Source organism: Lissotriton vulgaris, chromosome 2_1 (genome assembly GCF_964263255.1).
Source record: "Lissotriton vulgaris chromosome 2_1, aLisVul1.2, whole genome shotgun sequence".
NCBI classification, from domain to species: Eukaryota; Metazoa; Chordata; class Amphibia; order Caudata; family Salamandridae; genus Lissotriton; species Lissotriton vulgaris.
The window spans coordinates 760,512,884-760,536,007 of NC_141687.1; the positions used below are offsets into that span (position 1 = coordinate 760,512,884).

Consider the following 23,124-nt stretch of genomic DNA (forward strand, 5'->3'; position numbering starts at 1 on the left):
ATATGTGCACAGATCACATTCAGGGGTGTAACAGGGTGTCCTTTGGACACCCCTGCACCCTTGAACTCGCAATCTCAATTTGCGAATCGCTAATTGCGATTCGCAAATTGAGATTGTCTTCCCATTCATTCCTATGGGCCTCTAGGCCCATAGGAATTAATGGGGAGGTATTCATTAATTGCGACTCGCATTTTGCGAGTCGCAATTAAGGAATTCTAAGGAATCGCTATTTTTATAATGATTGCTTGATGCATTCCATTTTGCTATTCCTTATTAGCGATTCCTTAATTTTCGCTAATAAGGAATCGCAAAATGGATGCTTGATGCATCTGGCCCCACATTTCTGTGCTACCCACTTACTAGCCAAAGCACACCTCGTATGTATCAGCCTGGCACCAGAGCATTAAAAGCAGGCACAGCAGTAGACCCCAAAGGAGTCGAATTTTCAAACATGTATCAAGTTGACCTCTAGCTGTTTGTCATTATTGGACCTTGAGCCTGATGATCATGAGTCAATAATTGGGCAGCACAATGCAATACAGTGCAGGAGCTATGTATTTTCATCCTTTAGGTGTTGTGCTTATGTCTTTTATCTCCCTTTGCCCAACTAACAGTCACCAGTCTATAGACTCCAACAAGTTAACTAAGAGAATGGATTAGGAGCGAGCAAAGTTGAACTTGTAGTACTTTCAAGTGAGTAACAAGAGTAGCAGGGAGGCCAAGGGGCAACCAAGGGCAAGGCGAAGTGAGTGTAAGTACAAGAAAAACCAATGTGAGGCAATGTGGGGAGGGAGCACACCCAGGCCCCATCTGAACCTGGACGAACTGCTTCTGCAAACCCATTGCAACTGGAACTAGGTTTACTGTGTCCACTTCTTCATCCCCGCGCTTTCAGTCTTACTTTCCGTTCCTCATGCTGCAGCTAATGGGAGCCCAGATGGATATAGCAAACCTATTGCTCCACTCAACGCCTCTGTCAGAGCCTCAACTGCAGCCACCTCCTTGCCATCTGCTGAAACTTAGTGGCAATGTCAGCAATAAGCAGTGCAGTGGAAAGAGGCTATCAGCTAACAGCTTTCAGTAACTATCTGCAACTATCCACAGAGGCAGGAGGCAATCCATGGGACCAGGATGTGGGCCTAGTTACTCTAATTTAAGCATGGGCGAATTTTGCGAATCTGGTGTTCGCGAATTTTGCGAATTTGCGAACTCGCAATCCGCAAAATCCGCGAATTTGCGGATTTTTTTTTTGTGTTCGCAAGGGTTTCTGCCAGTTCGCGAGGGTTTGGTACCAGTTTGCAATTGCGAACTTACTTGTCGGCTCGCAACGGTCGCGACTATGTTGTTTCTACGTCTGGTTCATCATCACAGGTTCCCAGCACCCTCTGTTTCACCACTGCCACCCTCTGTTTCACCCATGCCACCCTCTGGTACATCAATGCCACCCTCTGGTTCATCATCACTGTAGATTATGGGGGGGGGGAAAGCAAGCACACCTGCCCGGCTTCAACTGACATGAATTAATTTGGGGTTGGTTTATTAATGTGTCACTGTTTTAAAATTCCAGGTCTGGCACCTGCTTCCTTATCAGTAATTTGCTTTCTGTTGCAGTGCAATTTTTTTTTCCAGGACCTTTGTGGCCTACTTGTAGCTATTCTATGAGCCTGCTGTGAGGGTCAGAGCAGGGTCATACAATTGTTGCAACTCGCAACTGAACTCTGGAGGGGCCCCAGTCAAGAAGCACTACAGGGAATGGTTACTAATGATGAGTTTGAACTCTTGCACCTGCTGAGTGCTTTCAGTTTTGCAGAACTCGTTTTTCTGCAATTTCGCGGGATTCGCGGGGCGCGAACACGCGCAAGATCGGATTCCGAAGCCGAGAATTCGTGCGAATATGCGATTTGTTTTTTTGCGGCGTGTTAGTTTGCAAGGTTTTGTGCGTTTTAGCGAGCCGCTTGTAGCGCAAGGCGCGAAGTTACCCTCGCGGTCGTTCAAGGGTGCGGCCATCTTGTTTGCATGACGTATTTCCGTTTCCGGGCGTGAAGTGTAATCTCGCAAAGTGTGCGGCTCGCTAGTACAATTTTGCGGGTGTTCGCGAGGAAAATCTCGCGCGAACTTACCCGCGCGGTCATGAACGGGCGCGGCCATCTTGTTTCTCATTCATTGCTATGGTTCTGGGCATGCTTTTGGTATCCTCTCTGTATCTCTGCCATCCTTTGCTTGTTTGAAGTTTTTTTAATCTATTTTACTTATTATCTATCTCTCTATTTTTCTTGCTCTATATTTTTGTGTTTTCTGCTACTTTTGGTTAATTTTAAACTACTTTTTTCAACTCTTTACTTTTCTTCTCTTCCCTATTCTATTTTCTTTATTATTTAGCTTCCTTTCTGCCCAGACCATGGTGAAGGGAGCCGGGAAGCATCCCGAGAAGGGGAAGGGTGCCGCACCCCGTGCCCGGCTCCCGTGCGGGCGTTTGAGGGGGGAGCAGGTCGTACCCCGGGAGATCTTTAGCCCGGAGGAGGTGGCCGCACTAATTTTTTATGTTCAGCGCCGCCTCCCCAGGACCATCATGGCAGGTGGCAGGATCGGTTGCGGGTATGGGATCCCGGAGCGCCGTAAGCCGTGGGAGAAGGTGAGCCGGGCCATGTACCACCACTCTCGGGTCCGGCGCACCTACAACCAGGCCACCCAGCGCTGGACAGATGTCCTGGACCGTGAACGCGATCTGCTCGACCTGCTTGGCCTTGAGATCCCTGGGCTTGGAGAGTAGTAGTAGCTATTTATTTACTACTCTGTTTTCTCCTGCTGTGTGTGTTATTATATTGCAAATTTTTGTTTTTTACCAAGAGCAATAATGCTGCTCATTACATTGTAGGTAGTTTATATTTCAAAATCTTCTGTGCATTTCAGGTGCACTGCTCTCCTTCTCAGTAGTGCTGCTACTATGCTTATTTATTTTTTTTCGATTTTGTGTTCATTTCATTGGCCTGTGAAATTATGTATGAGTGTAGTTTAAAGAACTGCGTAATGCTAGACACTAAGGTTCAGATTTTTAATTACCGGTGCATCCCTGCAAAGTAGCAGGGATGCGCCAGTAATTGTGCGCCACGCCACCATCACCCATGGTGCGCCGTATTTACAATGCGGCGCACCATGGGCCCAAAACGTCACCAAAGCGTTACGCATCTGTGCCGTAAAGGCGGCGCATTGCTGGAGTTGCGTCGCAATGATGGCGCAGCTCCATCAATGCTCTGGGGTGCCCTATCTCCCCAATGCTGCGTCAAGCCGTACGTCTGCTTCAAGCAGGCGCAGGGTTTGAGTCACGCATCATTGTCGTTAAAGTGAGCGATTGAAATCTTGTAGATTTCCCTCAGCCACTTTTAGGATGCGTTCCTGCGCAGGAACGCCCTCCCTTGCGCCGGAACGCCCCCTGATGGCGCAGGGCTTTATAACGTGATGCATCTCCCATATGTGTCACGTTGTTAATATACGACGCACCATTGCGCCTCTTTTGTTCTGCCGCTGCGTCACAAAAGTCACGCAATAATGGAGCAAAAGAGCTGTAAGGGGCTTCTAAATCAGCCCCTACAGACTCAAGTCCAGTCCTTCCTTTGTACACATGGCGATAAGAAGAAATAGTGGTGGTGGATTGATAGTTTGAGTATTTTAATGACTGGTTAATGTAGTAGGAAACTTTAGTGTTGTCACTGATCTGCAATCACGATCAGGGCCGGACTGAGAACAGAAACCGGCCCTGGCAAACTGCTCAGCTGGCCCCCCCGGGGTCAGGGGGAGTTCAGGTGAGCAGTTTACGACGGCCGGTTTCGGACGATTTTGTTACCGAGGGCCGACATTGCCGACCCCCGGTAACAAAAACGGCCCCCCAGGGGCCCAAAATTAGCCCCCACCCTAGCGGCCTACCGGGGAAACGCCCGGTGCCTGCTATGGCCAGTCCGGCCCTGATCACGATGGACTATGTCTGTCACTTCGCGTGCTGCGGACTGCTGCCTGCCAATCCTAGGCAAACCTTTTTAGTACTTTGTTTAGTGAGTTACATAAGAAGTTTCCAATTCGACAGTCCACAAATCAAGCAATACTAATAACGTAGTAGACCACATGAGATCGGTCAATAATATATCCCGTGGAATAGTTGTCTATTTGCTATTTCGCCAAAATATTTTGTTATTGTTCTTTTGAAATGTTTGATTTGGTTGACAAATATCATCCATGTTTTCTGGTCTTTTTTTCTTTCATGTTGTACATCAGCTCCCCCCAGGGGCAAGAGGACACAGGAGGAGGAGGAGGGTGCTGTTCAGGATGCAGGCCAGGATCGGGCAGGCGAGGGCTCCTTTGCTGGCCCCAGTAAGTTTTAATTTTAATATAGAGTACTTATTTTTTCCTAGCGTTCCTTATACGATTTTTTCTAAATCGTCTTTGATCTTCTTGTAGACTGGATCTAAATTCTTATTCTGCCTCGACTATGACTCCCTGTGATATTACTAGATTATTCTTATTAGTCTGTCTGTGTAGCTAACTAAGATTGCACATTTGGCAATTCCATTGGACTCCCATTCTAGTCAGCAATAGCTCTATGCACTGAGTGCAGTCCTCTGGGATTGTCCATAATGTCTTTTCAAGTCTTCTAAATGTTTATGCTTTGACAATTGCCAACAATAAAAAGGTGAATGACCACCAAGAAAGAATAAGATACTACTTTACTTTTGGTTTGGATAGTAGGACAATCAATTCTACTACTGTTGCAGGGACAAATCTGCAAAAACAGAACTATGGACACTAAATAATGCATTGCTTAGCTTATCAATTATAATAGGTGCTGTTAGACTTTCCACATAACTCGGTGATAACAGACTTTGTAGTTGAACCCCCAATCTCCTTACTGACTAGATAGTGTGGCAGAGTCATTTAGCTCCCAAAGTCACCGATGATTGATCCCCAATGATGTCAGAGGCATGGACTCATGCTTGCAAAAATTCCAAAACCTTTAGCTCATCCACTCTAGTCTGGAGGACCAAAAACCACAGAGTCTCTTTAAGTTTAAAAGCTTTATTAAAAGTAAACACATTTATTAAAATCAAGTTTGTCATAAAAGTAAACGTTTAACTGAAAATGGAAAAGTGCTTAGTGCTGATGATTAATTGGACACATTTCTTGTGGTCGAGCTGAGCTCTCACCTGGTTTGAACTTGATCCTGCTCGTGTTCTTAGAAGTCAAGCTTCTGTCTGTTAGGAGAAAAAGTGGTGCGTGTTAAAAATAAAAAGCAAGCATTCATCAGTTGTGCAAAAAAGTGCAGCAAGACAACAGACTTCCCTGGAAAAAGGGACATTTTTACTTTAGAGTAGACAGTCACAAATTATTACATTGTATTCTGTTTTTTTCACATTTCTTTCTTCCTCCTAGACCAAATATTATATAGTAGTGAGTGGTGTATTCTAACATTATTAAATGTACTTTGTAGGTGGAACATCTGGAGGCGGGGCCAGCGCAGAGGTGGTGGCATTGGACGAGGGGAACAACTTTGATGAGGAGGCGGTGCAAGTGCCGGACATGCCTGTGAGGGATAACACGGTGGTGGCGGGCAGAGGTAAGCTATATATTCCTTACTTATTGAGATTGAAGACTGCAGAGTGTGCTTTCTGCACGGGTGTATTATAAATCAACCAGGTAGTAGCCTCCTCTAAATGTACTTCGACTTAGCTGTGAAGTTTTTGGCAAGAAGAATCCCAATCAGATCTGAGATGAACTTGATGGATGGGATGAACGAAAAGCGAAAGAAGGGTGTAAGTAAGTGTGGAAAGACGAGAAATGTAATGATGACTGGCAAAGAAGAATGATATGTGTTTGCTTGGTCCCCGAGGTGGCTGGGAAGGAAAGAATATGGTATGGTGCATGGCTGGGTGAATGATGAAGCAAGGATGGGTGGAAGGAGAACAGCCTGGGTGGGTAAAACAGAAACTGTATGTGTGCATATACTTTGAATGGATGGATGCCTGGATCATGGTACTATCTGACTCTTAGATAGCATATGTGTATCTAGAGAGAGTAGACGGTCACTGGATGAACTAAGTGGTACTTTGAAGAGCATGTAACACCGCACCCGCACGTCCGTTCCAGTGTAGGAAAGGCAAGGAAAAAAAGTTGTAATTTTGTCCAAATACTACCATGAATAGTAGCAGTAGTTTGTATTGCAACTGCAAGCACAGCATATATCCGGTTATTACGGTGGACACTCCCTACCTTTCTTAATAACTTTAGTTTAGTAGTAGTACGTCATTCATGTGTGGGTGTATCACTGTTCACTCAATAATAAGCAAAGCACCTAAAGTCATCCCATATGTCATCAAATACATCCCATGTGAAGTGATAGATAATCAGATTATTTAGCTTCATCATTTTCCTTTTCTAATACTCATTTGCACTATAGGGTGAAATGTAAATTAATTAAGCAGTAGCCCTTTTAACAGAGTATTCTCAGTGCGACCCGTAATAGAAAAGTAAGAGCTTCACCACCTGCATGTACTGGACCGGTACAGTAACGCAAGTCTGTCTCACTCATCACGGTGTGCGTCTGTTTTTCTCGGGTCCAAGTTCACTGCGCTGGCATTATGCCGGCTTGCATAAGATAACGTACCAATTTTCCTAAACAAGAGAGAAGAAGAAGAATAAGACTGGTGTACTGTCATAGTCGACTGTAATGGAAGTCCATAGTGCTCGTAGAATTTGTTCCTTAAACTCCCACTAATGTTAGAGCAAGGATGAAGAAGTCGGAGGTTACATAGATACTGTCCTCAATAGTTATGTACTGTGCTTTCAATTTGCTACTTGTACTGTGACACAACTTTCTGCTCAATCATTTTGTGTTAATCTTAAGGAGCATTGGTTACAGACTATGTCTTTCTTTCTTAATATAGTTGCTCCTTCCAAATCAAACAGACCATCAAGGAGGAGGGAGCTGGCTCGAATGGCCCGGCAAAGGAGGCTGGATGCCACTGTCGCCGAATATCGGCGGCTGGTGGCCCTGGAGGAGGAGTAGACGCAGTCTACCGGTACAACAACAACATCCACTGGGACAGCTGCATCCTCCTCCGTGCCCCCACGGGCTGCCAGCCAGCGCAGTGCTCCAGCGGTACGGAGCCGGGCTACCAAAGCCAACCGCCAGCGCTGAGCAGCAAAGACAGCAGCTGCCCCCCACAGGATTTGCAAGGCACGCCAGCGCCGCTTATGCCTCAGAGTGTCCTACCTGGAGCAGGAGGTCCTAACCTATAAGAACTTGATGGAGGGCCTCCGCTTCGACCATGCCACCCTCCGCAAGGAACATGAAGCCCTGGCCGCTAAAGTCAACAGCACCCTGCCATAGTGTCCCTTGCCCCTTGTTTAGAGACTTTTGGGGGGTGGGAATTGGGAGTTGGTTTTTTTTGGGACTTTTGAAGGACAATCGTTGGGGTTAGGGAGGGTCTTGCGGGAGATTATTTTGTTAGGGCTATAAAAATATACTTTTTGAAACTTTATCTGACCATACCTGTTTTTTACTGGTTTTGAGTCTGGTGGGTGGGGGTTTAACAGTAGGTTTGTTTTCCTGAATAGTCCTAGGACTTTAGTAGTACTACCGTCAATCTCTCGTCTCTCCTAATACTCCATTATACTACCTCCAACCAAACGCTTATCTTACCTGTAATTTGTGTTTGAAAGTAGGGCTAGGCCCAGGGCTGGCTCCACGGGAAATGGCGATTAAGGTTTGCAATCCTGTGCGGATGAAATGTCCTCCTCATTGCGGTGGTACTAGTGGCGTGACACAGTGGCAGTTGCATGCCTATGGAAAAAAAGAAAATGAAACCTGGTTTGTCTTTACTGTAGCATTACAACGATACGATAGAGAATATAGCAGGTGACAGTACACTAGAACAGTGCCACAATGTAGCCTAACAAATGGTAAAGTATAACTTGTACTTGTGTTGGATTTCTTTGACATTGGCTACTACAACAAGAAATAGTACTGAAGCTGAGTAAGTCTAGAATATATCCTCGGATTCCTTCACCAGCCTGTTGCTATGACCTTATCCTCCCCAGCAAGTGTGTGGAATTATTGATGTCATTTAGTCCATCAAGCAAAACCACGCAGCCCGGGGGAAGAGGGTTAGGGTTTGGAAAATGGATGGGAATGGGGTTTCTTTTTGGGTAGATTTTGTTGAGAGAAAAAAAAAAGCACAGCATGTACAAACAATAATTGAAGATAAAGAAATCTTTGGGTACAAAGCTAACCATAAATCTTTTAAGTGACATAAAGGAAGTGCATGCACTACTGCATGCATTGTTACTGAAAAGTAAGTAGTACTAGAATGCGACAGTACAGGGCTGCAGCATTTTCACTTGCCTATCTCTGCACTCAGAGAAACACTTATTACATTAAATTAGGTTTAAAAAATAGCGGAAGTAAAACCTATAGAATGGCTGAAGGGATCAATTTAGAAGCAGAGAGAGATCAAAGAAATGCAGTCACACTCATAGAAGAAAACAATGGATACTGTATCTGTATGTTGTTGTAGTTGTCCTGTTGAATTTGGTAAGTAAGTTGCATGCAGCAAACAATTCCTCTTATTAGCGGCACTCCTCCATTCCAGCTGACGCTTCGTCCATCAATGTTGGTGACCAGAAGACACCCTGTCCACTGCCTGCCTGGCGGATGCTGAATTGCGGCTCACTAATGTGAAGCCGGACTCCATCCTTTTTTCCCCATTGCACAGACTGAAACCCGGCCTGTAATTATTGAACGAAAAACAGGAAGTGATATATTACAACACCACTGATAAATAAATATAAGGTATGTACGGTGTGTAGTGAAAAAAGTCACACTTTGATTTTCCTAATAGACAGTACAATATTTTTGAAAGTGCGTACTCTGTCTGAGTCACCTTTTGAAGGATAAATAAGTATAGGCAAATTAATTTAGCGGATCTTTCCCCTCAAGCTAGGTGTACTGTAAACTGTGTTTCAAAACAAAATTAGACCTTCCCAGCAGTGCTCCCACCCAGACCCTTACTAAAGCTAGTTGCAAAAATGTAGAAGACCCCCAATCAGATCTCAAAAAACGAGGCCTAGCAGAAAACTGGTGACAAAACGTACTTTGAAAGTAAAAGTAGGCCCAAATACCCCCTTAGCCATCGTGGATTGTATTCAAACCACCTACAAGCAGGCAAAAGTATCCACATCGCTCCAAGACTCGATACCCCCCCCACCCAAACACATGCAATAGAAATACTGCTAACCCTAACGAGCCCTAAGTTAAGAATAGTGGCAAAGGCTTTCTTTAACTATGCCAAATCCCCCCTTTCCCACCATGGATTTTCTTCAAATGACTTGCAACCAAAATTACACATTCTCACGAGTGCTCTAAGACCCCAGAACTCAGTTGCAAAAATCTAGAACACCCCGAAACACATGCAATCCTGCTGCTAGGGCTAACCCTAACGAACCCTAAGTTACAAAAAGTGCCAAAAGGCTTTTCCTTATGGATTTTGTCCAAACCACTTCTATCCGGTATTAGACCTTCCCAGGAATGCCCCAAGACCCACCAACCCACCCGCCAAAAAGCACAACACCCCCGAACAGCCAAAAAGGAAAATCTCATACTTACAATATTTCTCTGCCTTCGGTCCAAACGCGCTGTGCAGCTAGGTCATAACTCCTGTTTTCCACCACGGACTTCCTGAAAAGCAAATGCAATCAAGATTAGACTGTCCCAGCAGTGCTCCCAGACCCCAAAACTCACCCACAAACACCCGGAACCCCCCCCAAAGAGCACCTGAAAGGCAAGCAAGTCAGCAAATACGCAAAAAAATTCTGCCTCCGATTTGGTCCAAACCACTTTTTTCTGGTATTAGAGCTTCCCAGCAATGGCCCCAGAGCCATCAACCCAGGAGAAAAGTTGTAGAAGACCCCCAAACAGCCAAAAAGCAAAAGTACAAAAATGTGGACTTAGCCATTTTCTTGCCAATTTCCAAAATCACTCCGCGCGCGCTCTGCAGCTAGGCCCTAACTCCCCTCTGCCACGATGGATTTGCTTCAAACCTCTTGCAAACTAAAGTATCCATAGCCAGCAATGCTCCCAGACCCCGAAACCCACCCACAAGCACCAGGAAGCCCCCCAAACAGGCCCCCGAAAACGCTACATTGAGCAGAATGTCAGAAATAGTAAAAAAAAAATCTGCATGGATTTTGTCAAAACCACTTCTATCAGGTATTAGACCTTCCCAGGAATGCCCCAAGACCCGCCAACCCACCCGCCAAAAAGCACAACACCCCCAAACAGCCAAAAAGGAAAATCTCATACTTGCAATATTTCTCGGCCTTTGGTCCAAACGCGCTGTGCAGCTAGGTAATAACTCCCGTTTTCCACCACGGATTTCCTGAAAAGTAAATGCAATCAAGATTAGACTGTCCCAGCAGTGCTCCCAGACCCCAAAACTCACCCACAAACACCCGGAACCCCCCAAAGAGCACCTGAAAGGCAAGCAAGTCAGCACATACGCAAATCCGCCTCCGATTTGGTCCAAACCACTTTTATCCGGTATTGGAGCTTCCCAGAAATGGCCCCAGAGCCGTCAACTCACCCGCAAAAAAGTAGAACACCCCCACAAGTGCTGAGTCTTTCTTCATTGGGCGTAATCCAGCCCTCTGCTTTGAGGGAAATAGGAGTCTGGAGGAGGAGGATAGAGGAGCATGTTCTTCTGAACTTGTGAACCTGAGGAATGCAGACTGCGGCACCTTTAAATCAATAAGCAAACAAGTGAAGACAGTTCTGCTGATGGGCTTGTTTTTGTGATTAGGTGATTAAAGTTTGAATTATATTAACTGTGCACAACAAAGAAAGACAGACACACAGGAATAAAAGTGAATAAGGACGAAAAAGAAAGTTATTGATTCTTGTCTCATTTTCAGGGCTCGGTATCACGGTCCATGAATAAGAATAAGGCTTCGTCATCATACTCTGCGAATTCAGGCAGGGTGAGCTCAGTGTCACCTAACAGAGAAGAAATTCCCTCATCTACGTTGCTGTCCACCTCGTCTTCATCCGGCGTGCTTTCTCGTACTTTGTAATCTGGTGGTATGAGGTGCTGATTCATCTTGATCATTGTTAACCTCTCCACATTTTTGGGCGAGAGGCGGCTCCGTTTGGGAGTTACAATGCCACCAGCAGCACTGAAAACACGTTCAGAAGACACGCTTGTGAGTGGGCAAGACAAGTAGTTTAAAGCCAGGTGGGAGAGCTGTGGCCACAATTCTTTTTTCCCATGCCAATACGCCAATGGGTCAGCATGAACATAGACCTCTGTTGAGTCATTCAGATAGTCCTGCACCATCGATTCAAGGTCCTCCAAGGTTCCTCCACTTTGCTTAGCTGTTGCTGTGACCTTTTGAGAACCAAACCCAAGCAGAGTTAGCCAATCCTCTTCAGCATCCAATGTTACTGTTGTGTCTGGTGCAGATGATTCGGTTGCCGGTGTCTTTAACGGCTGAGAGGTCACTTGTGCCACAGCCACAGGTACAGAAGTGGATTGTTTTGACTGGGGATGGCCTGCTGATGCTGATGCTGATGTACTGCCTTTTCCTTCACTGAGCTGCCGTTCTCTTTCAAACCTCTTGGCTGACAAGGCTAGCCAACGTTTGTACTTTGTAACATCTTCATCAGCAAAAGGAAAGAATGCTCGGCCTGCCAGCGCCTTTTTGTAGCGTGGATCCAGAATAGTAGCACAAATGTAATGCTGTTCTGAGTGGATCATTTTAAGACGTTCATCATCTTGTAGGTGCTCTAATAATTTCTCCGCCAAAACAAAAGGGTCTTTATTTTATACATCTTTTTGAAACACAGAAGACACTGCCTTCAGTTGGTGCTCCAGCATGTACAACAATGGGATAGCTTTTCCCAAATTACAGTCCTCCTTGCTGACTGCACGCGTGAAGACCTCAAAAGGACGAAGCATGTCTGTCAGGCTTTTAACTATTTCCCATTGCGCCGCATCCATCCTCAGGTCCTTCTGAGCTGTACCCTGTTTTAATAAATAGTGATCAAGTACCGTATACTGCTCATACAGACGCTCAAGCATGTAGAAAGTTGAGCTCCAACGTGTTGCCACCTCCTGGATGAGTGCTTTCACTGGCATTCGACGTTCATGTAGCAGGCTCCTCAGATGCTTCCGGGCCTTAAAAGAATGGCTAAAATGGTTGCACATTTTTCGGCAAGTGTCCACTACCTTGCACGCTGGACTGTCTTTATCTCTCAAGAATTTTTTAACAACCAGGTTTATACAGTGCGCCAAACACGGCACTCTGAAATAGTCACCCAGCTCCATGGCCTTAACTACATTGGCGCCATTATCTGTGGACCACCACCCTGCTGGACAACCTCGCAAACCTGGGACTCAAACAGCTGGTCACCACCCCCACCCACTACGTGGACACACACTCGACCCAGTCTTCTCATCCAGCAAGGACATCGCCTTCAGCCACGCCACCGGACTCCACTGGACGGACCACAGCTGCGTCCACTTCAGCTGGACCACGATCCACCACCACCAGCAACAGGTTGCACGCAGAAGCTAGAACAAGATCACAGCCGACCAGCTCGCGACCTCCCCGAGCATGAACCCTCCCACCAGTGCAACAAACCCAAGCCAGGCGGCCACCAACCTCCCGAAGTGGATCAGCAACTGCGCAGACGACCTCGCCCCTCTGAAGACCCCGCCTAGCAGACCCGGTAGCAAGAAAGCCCCATGGTTCACCGACGAACTCAAGAGCTCCAAGAAGAACTGCCGAGCCCTCGAGAGAACCTGGCGCAGAGACCCAACACCGGACAACATGAATGCCCTCAAGCTCGCCACCCGAAAACACCACCAACTCATCCACGCCACCAAGAAAACCGCATTCAAGGAACGACTGGACAACAAAGCACACAACAGCAAGGATCTCTTCAACATCGTTAAAGAGCTCTCCAACCCCAACGCCGGAAACAACGACATCACCCCTTCTCAAGACCTCTGCAACTCCCTCACCTCCTACTTCCACAACAAGATTGCGGACATACACAACAGCTTCAGCACTCAACCGACGCACGCCACGACCGAAGCACCGCCCCCCCACCACCACCCTCCGCGCCTGGACCCCGATCAGCACCGAAGACACTGTCCGCACGATGAACTCCATCCACTCCGGATCTCCTACCGACCCCTGCCCTCACCACGTCTTCAACAAGGCCGACGCTGTCATCGCACCCCATCTGCGGGACATCAACACCTCCTTCGACACCGCTACCTTCCCGGAGAGCTGGAAGCACGCCGAACTCAGCGCTCTACTAAAGAAGCCATCAGCCGACCCCACCGACCTCAAGAACTACCGCCCCATCTCGCTGCTCCCGTTTCCTGCAAAAGTAATCGAGAAGACTGTCAACAAGCAGCTGGACGCCTTCCTCGAGACGAACGGATCCCTCGACCTCTTGCAGTCTGGCTTCCGGGCCAACCACAGCACCGAGACCGCCCTGATCGCAGCCACCGATGACATCCGAGCACTGCTTGACAACGGAGAAACAGCAGCCCTCATCCTCCTAGACCTCTCTGCGGCCTTCGACACTGTCTCCACCGTACACCAGTGCAGCGACTCAGCAACGTTGGAATCCAGGAAAAGGCACTGGAGTGGATCATCTCCTTCCTCGCCGGAAGGACACAGAGAGTCCGCCTCCCCCGTTCAGATCTGAAGCCACTGAAGTCATCTGCGGCGTTCCTCAAGGCTCCTCGCTCAGTCCAACCCTCTTCAACGTCTACATGAGCCCCCTCGCAGACATCGCACGCCAGCACAACCTCAACATCATCTCCTACGCCGACGACACCCAGCTGATTCTCTCCCTCACCAACGGCCCCGCCACCGCCAGAGCCAACCTTCACAAGGGGATGAAAGAGGTATCCGAATGGATGAAGAACAGCTGCCTGAAACTGAACTCGGACAAGACGGAAGTCCTCATCCTGGGATCCTCACCCTCCGCCTGGGATGACTCCTGGTGGCCCCCTGCCCTAGGCAGCGCACCCAAACCAGCAGACCACGCACGCAACCTGGGCTTCATCCTGGACTCCTCCCTCTCCATGACCAGACAAGTCAACGCCGTCTCCTCGTTGTGCTTCACCATCCTGCGCATGCTACGTAAGATCTTCCAGTGGATCCCCACCGAGACCAGGAAGACGGTCACCCAGGCCCTCGTCACCAGCTGTCTGGACTACGGCAACTGCCTCTACGCCGGAACCACCGCCAAACTCCAGAAGAGACTCCAGCGGATCCAGAACGCCTCAGCACGACTCATCCTGGACATTCCCCGTCGCAGCCACATCTCCAGACACCTGAGAGACCTGCACTGGCTCCCGGTCAACAAGAGAATCACCTTCCGACTCCTCACCCACGCACACAAAGCCCTACACAACCAAGGCCCAGGATACCTCAACAGCCGCCTCAACTTCTACGCTCCCAAACGCCAGCTTCGATCGACCGGCCACGCCCTCGCCGCCTTCCCCCGCATCCGAAGAGCCACCACAGGGGGACGGTCCTTCTCCTACCTCGCCGCCAAGAGATGGAACTCCCTCCCGACCCACCTCCGCCTGACCCAGGACCACCTCGCCTTCAGGAAGCAACTCAAGACCTGGCTGTTCGAGCAGTAGCGGACCCCCCTCCCCCAGCGCCTTGAGACCCTCTGGGTAAGTAGTGCGCTATATAAATGCTTTGATTGATTGATTGATTGGAAACATAACCAATCTGGCATTTTTTTGGGGACAGCCAGTGAAGGACCTTTGTGTTAAACTCATCCAAAATGTTTTGTGCTGTGTGACGTTTCTCCAAACCAAACATGGCTAGTGTTGCATGTTTCCGAGCAGCTTTAAAAACTTGGTCCGGGTCAACACCTGCGTTTAGCTTTGCTTTAACCCATGAAAAAGAGACCCAGTGTGCAGTGATGCACATGTAATCGGCGCCTGCGCCACTGGTCCACATGTCTGTTGTCAGATGTATAGTGTGAACAGCACTCTTCTGCAAAGCTGCCCCAATCACCTCCAGCACATCATCATGTAGTGCTGGAACCGCAACTCTGGCAAAATAGAACCGGCTAGGAACCTTCCATTTAGGGCAGAGAGCTGCCACGAATTCTAGAAAACCAAGCCCTTCTACAAAATAAAAAGGGAGAAGGTCCAGAGCTAGCATTTTAGCCAGCTTAGTGTTATACAGATGTGTCAGTGGGTGGTTGCGTTCATATGGCGCTTCTGTAAACAACATGTTTCTAATGTTGCCCTGTACCAAGCATTTACGGGATGATGATGATTTCTTCGACCCAGTTACGCTCGCTGATGAACTTTTTCGCATTGGTGTCTCACTCTCTCCCACACTCTTAGTGTGGCTCACATGGGGTGTGCTGCTGACAGGGGTACTGGGTGTAAGTGAAGTGTTTGACACGTCTTCTTCCTCCTCGTCATCCTTAGATGAAACATCAACGTTTTCTTGACGTGCAATTCGGGCTTCCTTGATCGCCTGTAGGTGCGCAAACCATTGGACAGCGTGCTGTCTCTTAAGATGACCTCTCTGGCCTCCGGTACCATACTTGGTACCAAACTTACCACGACTAACTGCAACCTTACAAATGCTACAAATGGTGAACTTTTCCCTTTTTGGGCAAACACTAAAGAAGTCCCAAGCTGGGGACTTGAATTGTCTGTGGGGGCCGGAGGAGGCGGTGATACTGGTGGTGGTGGTACTGGTCATGCTGCTAATGCCAGATGAAGTGGAGGATGTGGATTGCCGAACTTTAGTACGTTGTGCACTTTCACCACCACTAATTGAGGTCGAGGTGGATGGAGGTCCCTTCTGGCGAGGAAGAAATATGGAAGCAGTACGTGTTGGTGTACTAGTTAACTTCAATGATTGTTGTGTTTCCATTGCCTCCTTCTTCGACATCATCATCACGCTCAGCAGCTTCTCGGGCTAGGGTCAAAATGTCTGTTTGCTTATGCCCGGTGGGGCTGCAGTGACCTTTATGATGACTGGATCGTTGTCGTAAGAGCCTTCATCAGCAGCAGTATCCGCCACTTCTTGTTGAGCCTCATCACACTACATAACTATGAGTTTTTCGACGACCTTCCTTTTACGCTTAACTACCTTTGTCAGATCATGGTGTGCCTCTCTCTCAGACGGCTGTGGTGGTTCCCAATTTTCATCCATATCATCAGAAGGAGGTGGGCTTGAAGAAGATGTAGACACCACCCTTGATCTTTTCCTTGCTAGGGATGTGGAAGACAATGATTGATCATCAGGAGGAGTGGCTTCCTCAAATGATACCTCGGCTTGATTGTCGATTTCCTGATGTGCCCCTACTTTGGGAGGAACAACTGTTGTGGGCACTTGTGACCCTCCATGCACCTCTGCTTGCGCATCTCCTTGCGCTGCCTCTCCTTCCACATGTACTTGGGCTTGTACTTGCACATGTGGTTGTTGTTGCGGCTGTGGTTGTTCAACACTCGTCAGATGAGTTACAACAACCTGTGTTGATTCAGGGACATTGCTGCTACTTTCTTGCGATGAGCCAACATCACTGGTCGATGGTGATTGAACAACTAGACTAAGTGCCTCTGCAGCACTCAAGGGTTTGGACTTAAGTTGGCGTGGTGGTGGTGGTGGCACTGAGCCCAATGGAGCGGGGGTGCTGCTCCCAGCTTGGTCCCCAGCAGATCCCGCTGCTGCTGCAGGCGTACTTTATTTTTTACTCCCAAAAAATGTGGCGGGCGGCACACAAGTCTCCTTGGTAACTTGCTTCTTCTGCTCCTTACTGGCAACTTTCTTGCTAGAGGAGCTACGGGGAACTTTTTTTGGGGCCATCTTCTTCAGAGCAGGTCAGAACAGCAGGCCGCAGTTGCACGGGTTGCAGAGTTGTCTGTGGCCAGACGTGACGTCGCGTGACGTTATGCTGCACACACACACCGCTGCAGGACTTCTTCCTGGCACTGGTGGTTCTCTTGAGTCTTGTGCACCTGAAAGCAATGGAAGACAGAGGAACATCAGTTAAGTTATACACCCCAAAAAAATCGAAAAACACAGAAAAATCAGCACAATCCCATGCCCTCCATGATGTTTAAATTCAAGACACCCCACAGAAAGACTAGGCACATGCACCACTCACTACCCCTGGTGAAAAGGACACAACAGCCCAAAAAAACGAAAATCACAGAAAAATCAGCACAATCCCAAGCCCTCCATGATGTTTAAATTCAAGACACCCCACAGAAAGACTAGGCCTATGCACCACTCAGTACCCCTGGGCATAAAGGTTGAAAGCTAGGCAAAATGGTTGCAGACCTAAGAACACTGCCTGCATTCAAAATGGCCCCCTCCCTCCCAGCACATGGCCAGGGCCTGTAGCAGCACTCAAAATGACCCCCACCCACATGGCCTGTCCCCATGAACACCCCAAAAAAATCGAAAAACACAGAAAAATCAGAACAATCCCATGCCCTCCATGATGTTTAAATTCAAGACACCCCACAGAAAGACTAGGCACATGCACCACTCACTACCCCTGGTGAAAAGGACACAACAGCCCAAAAAAACGAAAATCACAGAAAAATCAGCACAATCCAAAGCCCTCCATGATGTTTAAATTCAAGACACCCCACAGAAAGACTAGGCCTATGCACCACTCAGTACCCCTGGGCATAAAGGTTGAAAACTATGCAAAATGGTTGCAGACCTAAGAACACTGCCTGCATTCAAAATGGCCCCCTCCCTCCCAGCACATGGCCAGGGCCTGTAGCAGCACTCAAAATGACCCCCACCCACATGGCCTATCCCCATGAACACCCCAAAAAAATCGAAAAACACAGAAAAATCAGCAGAATCCCATGCCATCCAGGCCCTCCATGATGTTTAAATTCAAGACACCCCACATAAAGACTAGGCACATGCACCACTCACTATCCATGGTGAAAAGGTCACAACAACAGCCCAAAAAAATGAAAATCACAGAAAAATCAGCACAATCCCAAGCCCTCCATGATGTTTAAATTCAAGACACCCCACAGAAAGACTAGGCCTATGCACCACTCAGTACCCCTGGGCATAAAGGTTGAAAGCTAGGCAAAATGGTTGCAGACTTAAGAACACTGCCTGCATTCAAAATGGCCCCCTCCCTCCCAGCACATGGCCAGGGCCTGTAGCAGCACTCAAAATGGTCCCCACCCACATGGCCTGTCCCCATGAACACCCCAAAAAATCGAAAAACACAGAAAAATCAGCACAACCCCATGCCATCCAGGCCCTCCATGATGTTTAAATTCAAGACACCCCACAGAAAGACTAGGCACATGCACCACTCACTACCCCTGGTGAAAAGGCCACAACAACAGCCCAAAAAAACGAAAATCACAGAAAAATCAGCACAATCCCAAGCCCTCCATGATGTTTAAATTGAAGACACCCCACAGAAAGCCTAGGCCTATGCACCACTCAGTACCCCTGGGCATAAAGGTTGAAAGCTAGACAAAATGGTTGCAGACCTAAGAACACTGCCTGCATTCAAAATGGCCCCCTCCCTCCCAGCACATGGCCAGGGCCTGTAGCAGCACTCAAAATGGCCCCCACTCACATGGCCTGTCCCCATGAACACCCCAAAAAATCGAAAAACACAGAAAAATCAGCACAATCCCATGCCATCCAGGCCCTCCATGATGTTTAAATTCAAGACACCCCACAGAAAGAATAGGCACATGCACCACTCACTACCCCTGGTGAAAAGGCCACAACAACAGCCCAAAAAAACGAAAATCACAGAAAAATAAGCACAATCCCAAGCCCTCCATGATGTTTAAATTCAAGACACCCCACAGAAAGACTAGGCCTATGCACCACTCAGTACCCCTGGGCATAAAGGTTGAAAGCTAGGCAAAATGGTTGCAGACCTAAGAACACTGCCTGCATTCAAAATGGCCCCATCCCTCCCAGCACATGGCCAGGGCCTGTAGCAGCACTCAAAATGGCCCCCACCCACATGGCCTGTCAACCATGAACACAACAAAAAATCGAAAAACACAGAAAAATCAGCACAATCCCATGCCATCCAGGCCCTCCATGATGTATAAATTCAAGACACCCCATAGAAAGACTAGGCTCATGCACCACTCACTACCCCTGGTGAAAAGGCTACAGCAACAGCCCAAAAAAACAAAAATCACAGAAAAATCAGCACACTCCCAAGCCTTCCAGGCCCTCCATGATGTTTAAATTCAAAACTTCCCACAGAAAGACTCAGTCCACCCACCACTGAGTACCCCTGGGCAAAAGGCCCCAAAACAGCCCAAAAATTGAAAATTCCTAAATTGTAGTTGCAGCAACTGTAATGCCCCAAACAAACCTACTTGTGAAATTTCTAATCCAAAAGTGATCCAAAGAAAGTCAAAAAGGCCTCAAATCCAAATATCCAGCAGCATCCACAAAAAGTAATCCTTCCAGGTGAAGAATCCGAATGAAAGTGACCAGCACATAAAGAAAGCACTGGGAGGAGCCTACTGGACAGGAACAGGAAGTTGGAGACTGTGGGGCACTTCCTTCCTCCTCCCCCCCCCCCCAAAATGGACTCCTTGCAAAAAAAAGTGCAGGCAAATGTCAATCTGAGAAGTTATTCTGATAAAAATCATCATTTCCAGAAGGTTTATGCTGCTTGCTGGTGGATTTCTTGTGCAGAATTGCAAATTTTGTATTTTCGCGAGTGCGAGATTGTTGCTGCCCGCCGCATCTACAAGTTCGCAATTGGGAACTCCCACGATATGTGATCACGGCGTACTCGCATTGACAAACTCTCGCAGTGCAAGGTGGCAAGCCGCGATGACGTAATCGCACTCGCCAAACTCCCGCGGGATCCCGCAGCAAGATCCAAAATGGCGCAGCACTCGCAAAATATCGAGAAAAACAACTCAGCAAACGCTGAATGACGGTAAGTGAACGCCGCGCGCCGCAAAATTGTATCACCAAGAAAAAAAATCCGCTGCGTGTGAATTTGCGGATTTTCGGTAAATTAGCGAGCGTTCGCGGATTGCGAATTTACCGAAAATCCGCAAAATCCACGAGAGGAACAGATTTTCTGCCCATGCTTACTCTAATTGTGTCCAGTCGTGCCTGGTGACTTCGACAGTACAGCGGCTTCTCTCCACATCTGTCCGTGCTTCACCTGCATGCCCCTCCTCCTCTCATCGCCGACCAATCGTACATCTTTCTCTGACTACAGATTCCAGTATTTTGTAAAGTGAACTGTCTTAGGTGCTGCATTTTGTGTAAATGTAAATGTAGAGTATTTAATATAGCACACTTCTACCCAGAGGCCTCGTAGCGCTGTATTCATACCGCTGTGGAACCCATCCTGGCTTTTCTGTGAAATGCACCCCCAAGGTGAAGCCAGGCATCCACAGCACTGCTGGGGCTGTTGTGGAGATTAGGAAAGCTATTGCCCAGAGTCACAGAGTGGGACCCATGATTAAACTAGGCACTGAGGCGAGAATTATCAGGCCCGGGGAAATTGAGTCCAAGAGCCGCCGTGGCAGGAATTGAACCCTGGTCCCGGGCCAGACCTCTGCATCAGGGTCTGCCGCTCTAACCATTGAGCCACGCTTCTCCACTACTTTTGCAGCACACAAAATTGATACTATTTTCATTCCAAACGTACAAGTAATTGTTTTCAATAATACAGTGGTTAAAAATATTGCTTTTAATTATTTTAATGTGTTTTATTTGATGCATTAATGTTGCGTGTTATTGTTGCTTACATATACGTTATTTTTGGTTTCCAGATTGTAATTCTAAGTGATTTAGAATTTTTGTATTTATTTTTTGATAGTAACTTATAATGTTGTAGCGGGTTGTTGGGCTTGTAGAGGGATAGGATGGGGAGTTAATAATAATTATCAATTTTGTAATACATTTTATTTAATTGTATGATTGATATTTATTATGCAAATTATGTAATATGTATTTATTTTTAGTATATTTGCTTGTGGGATGTTTGGTTTGTAGTGGTCTAGGGTGGGAAGTTAAGTGTTAATTAGTTACCAATTAATTATTATTATTATTTTTAATTGATTATTCAACTGAGTATGTAATTTATGGAACACTTATTTATTTTACTTATATTTTTGGCTGTGGGCTGCTAGGGGTCTAGGGTGGGAAGTTAATTAAGTAATCATTAATTAATAATTTATAATGTAAAATGGGGCATACTGTTTTATTTTACTAATATTTAAGTTGCGGGATGTTAGGCTTGTTCGGGTATACGGTAAGAAGTTAATCTATTCATAAGAACTAATTACCAATTATTACTTGTATATTAATTATTTATTTGAAGTTATATATATATATATATATATTGAATTATAAAATACTTATTTGTTTAAATTATATTTTAGTTTGTGCTGCTTAGTTTCTACGGGGTGTAGGGTAGGAAGTTAATTAAGTAATCATTAATTAATAATTTATAATGTAAAATGGGGCATATTGTTTCATTTTACTAATATTTAAGTTGGGGGATGTTAGGCTTGTTCGGGTATACGGTAAGAAGTTAATCTATTCATAAGAACTAATTACCAATTATTACTTGTATATTAATTATTTATTTGAAGTTATATATATATATATATATATATATATATATATATATATATATATATATATATTGAATTATAAAATACTTATTTGTTTAAATTATATTTTAGTTTGTGCTGCTAAGTTTCTACGGGGTGTAGGGTGGGAAGTTAAGTAAGTAATAATTATTTAAAAGTAAAACAAAGAATTTTCCCAATGGGGAGTATTATTTCCTGCTCCTAGATCAGGACTCAAACTGACAAACATCAATCACACCATTATTTTGTGGAACTGGAGAACACTTACCAAGAAGGAACATGCCCAAACGAATTATGATTAAAAAAGTATACAATTTATTAAAAACTTTTTTACAAAAGATATCAATGAATCATCAGTTAAAAACATATACTACACAAAAATAAAAAACACAGTTAAAACCACCTAATGTGGACGTGGAGAAATTAATCAAAGGAGACACTAATATCTGTCTTTGTCATTTCATTTCGGACCCTCGTTTGTCAACAATAGGAGGAATGTTATTCCTTTAGACCAGATTTGTTGTTGGCAACGCCGAATATGACTTATAGATTAGCGTCGACGCGTTTCGGAAGCATCAACTGATAAAGGCTTCCTTCCTCAGGACAATTTGTATTTTTATTCTCCACACGTCAAGTGTTAAACCTAATGCACAAAAATACAATGCAATGCAACTGTTATATCCACATGTAGTTTTATGTAAATAACACATTTTCTTGTATTTCTTTATCTACTGCTTATCCCCCCCTCGTAGTAGTATTACTCCCCTTTCTAAAATATGCTCTAGGTTCGTCCCTGCAGATGCAAACACCACAGTCAGCTCTGTGTCCCCAAAGACCATCTATTGGTATTCCTCACTTATATGTATTCGTAAAAACTCAACGGCTGCCTATTTGTACTCATAGGAGTTCAGACTCTTTTCTAGGCGTTATATAGTATTTCCACATTTTCTGTTAATAAGTCGTTGGGAAAAGTTCTAACACACAGAGATAGCATGTCCATATTTTTGTCATTGTGTTTTTTAAACATTGTGTTTTTTAAAACAGTACATATTATTCACAAATGTTTCTGACATAAATCTTGCAGCATCTAAAAAGGACCTTTACATTGCAAGGTATTCTAGGGGGATGTTAGGCTTGTTCGGGTATACGGTAAGAAGTTAATCTATTCATAAGAACTAATTACCAATTATTACTTGTATATTAATTATTTATTTGAAGTTATATATATATATATATATATATATATATATATTAAATTATAAAATACTTATTTGTTTAAATTATATTTTAGTTTGTGCTGCTAAGTTTCTACGGGGTGTAGGGTGGGAAGTTCAGTAAGTAATAATTATTTACCAATTAAATAATAATTGGTAATTATTCAATTGATTTTAAATATGAACATTATGGAATACTTATTTTTAAAGTTATATTT

General features: G+C 45.8%; 1 protein-coding gene across 1 annotated transcript in view; it reads left to right on the plus strand.

Annotated features, from left to right (window-relative positions):
• The first annotated feature begins 2,398 nt into the window (after positions 1 to 2,398).
• The window catches only part of LOC147731109 (uncharacterized), a 35,234-nt gene continuing 14,508 nt past the window's right edge, over positions 2,399 to 23,124 (plus strand). Inside the window, exons 1-3 of the mRNA XM_086954150.1 lie at positions 2,399 to 2,760; positions 4,265 to 4,362; positions 5,477 to 5,602. Coding sequence (XP_086810276.1) covers positions 2,399 to 2,760; positions 4,265 to 4,362; positions 5,477 to 5,602 — 586 coding nt within the window. The remainder of the gene's footprint in view (positions 2,761 to 4,264; positions 4,363 to 5,476; positions 5,603 to 23,124) is intronic.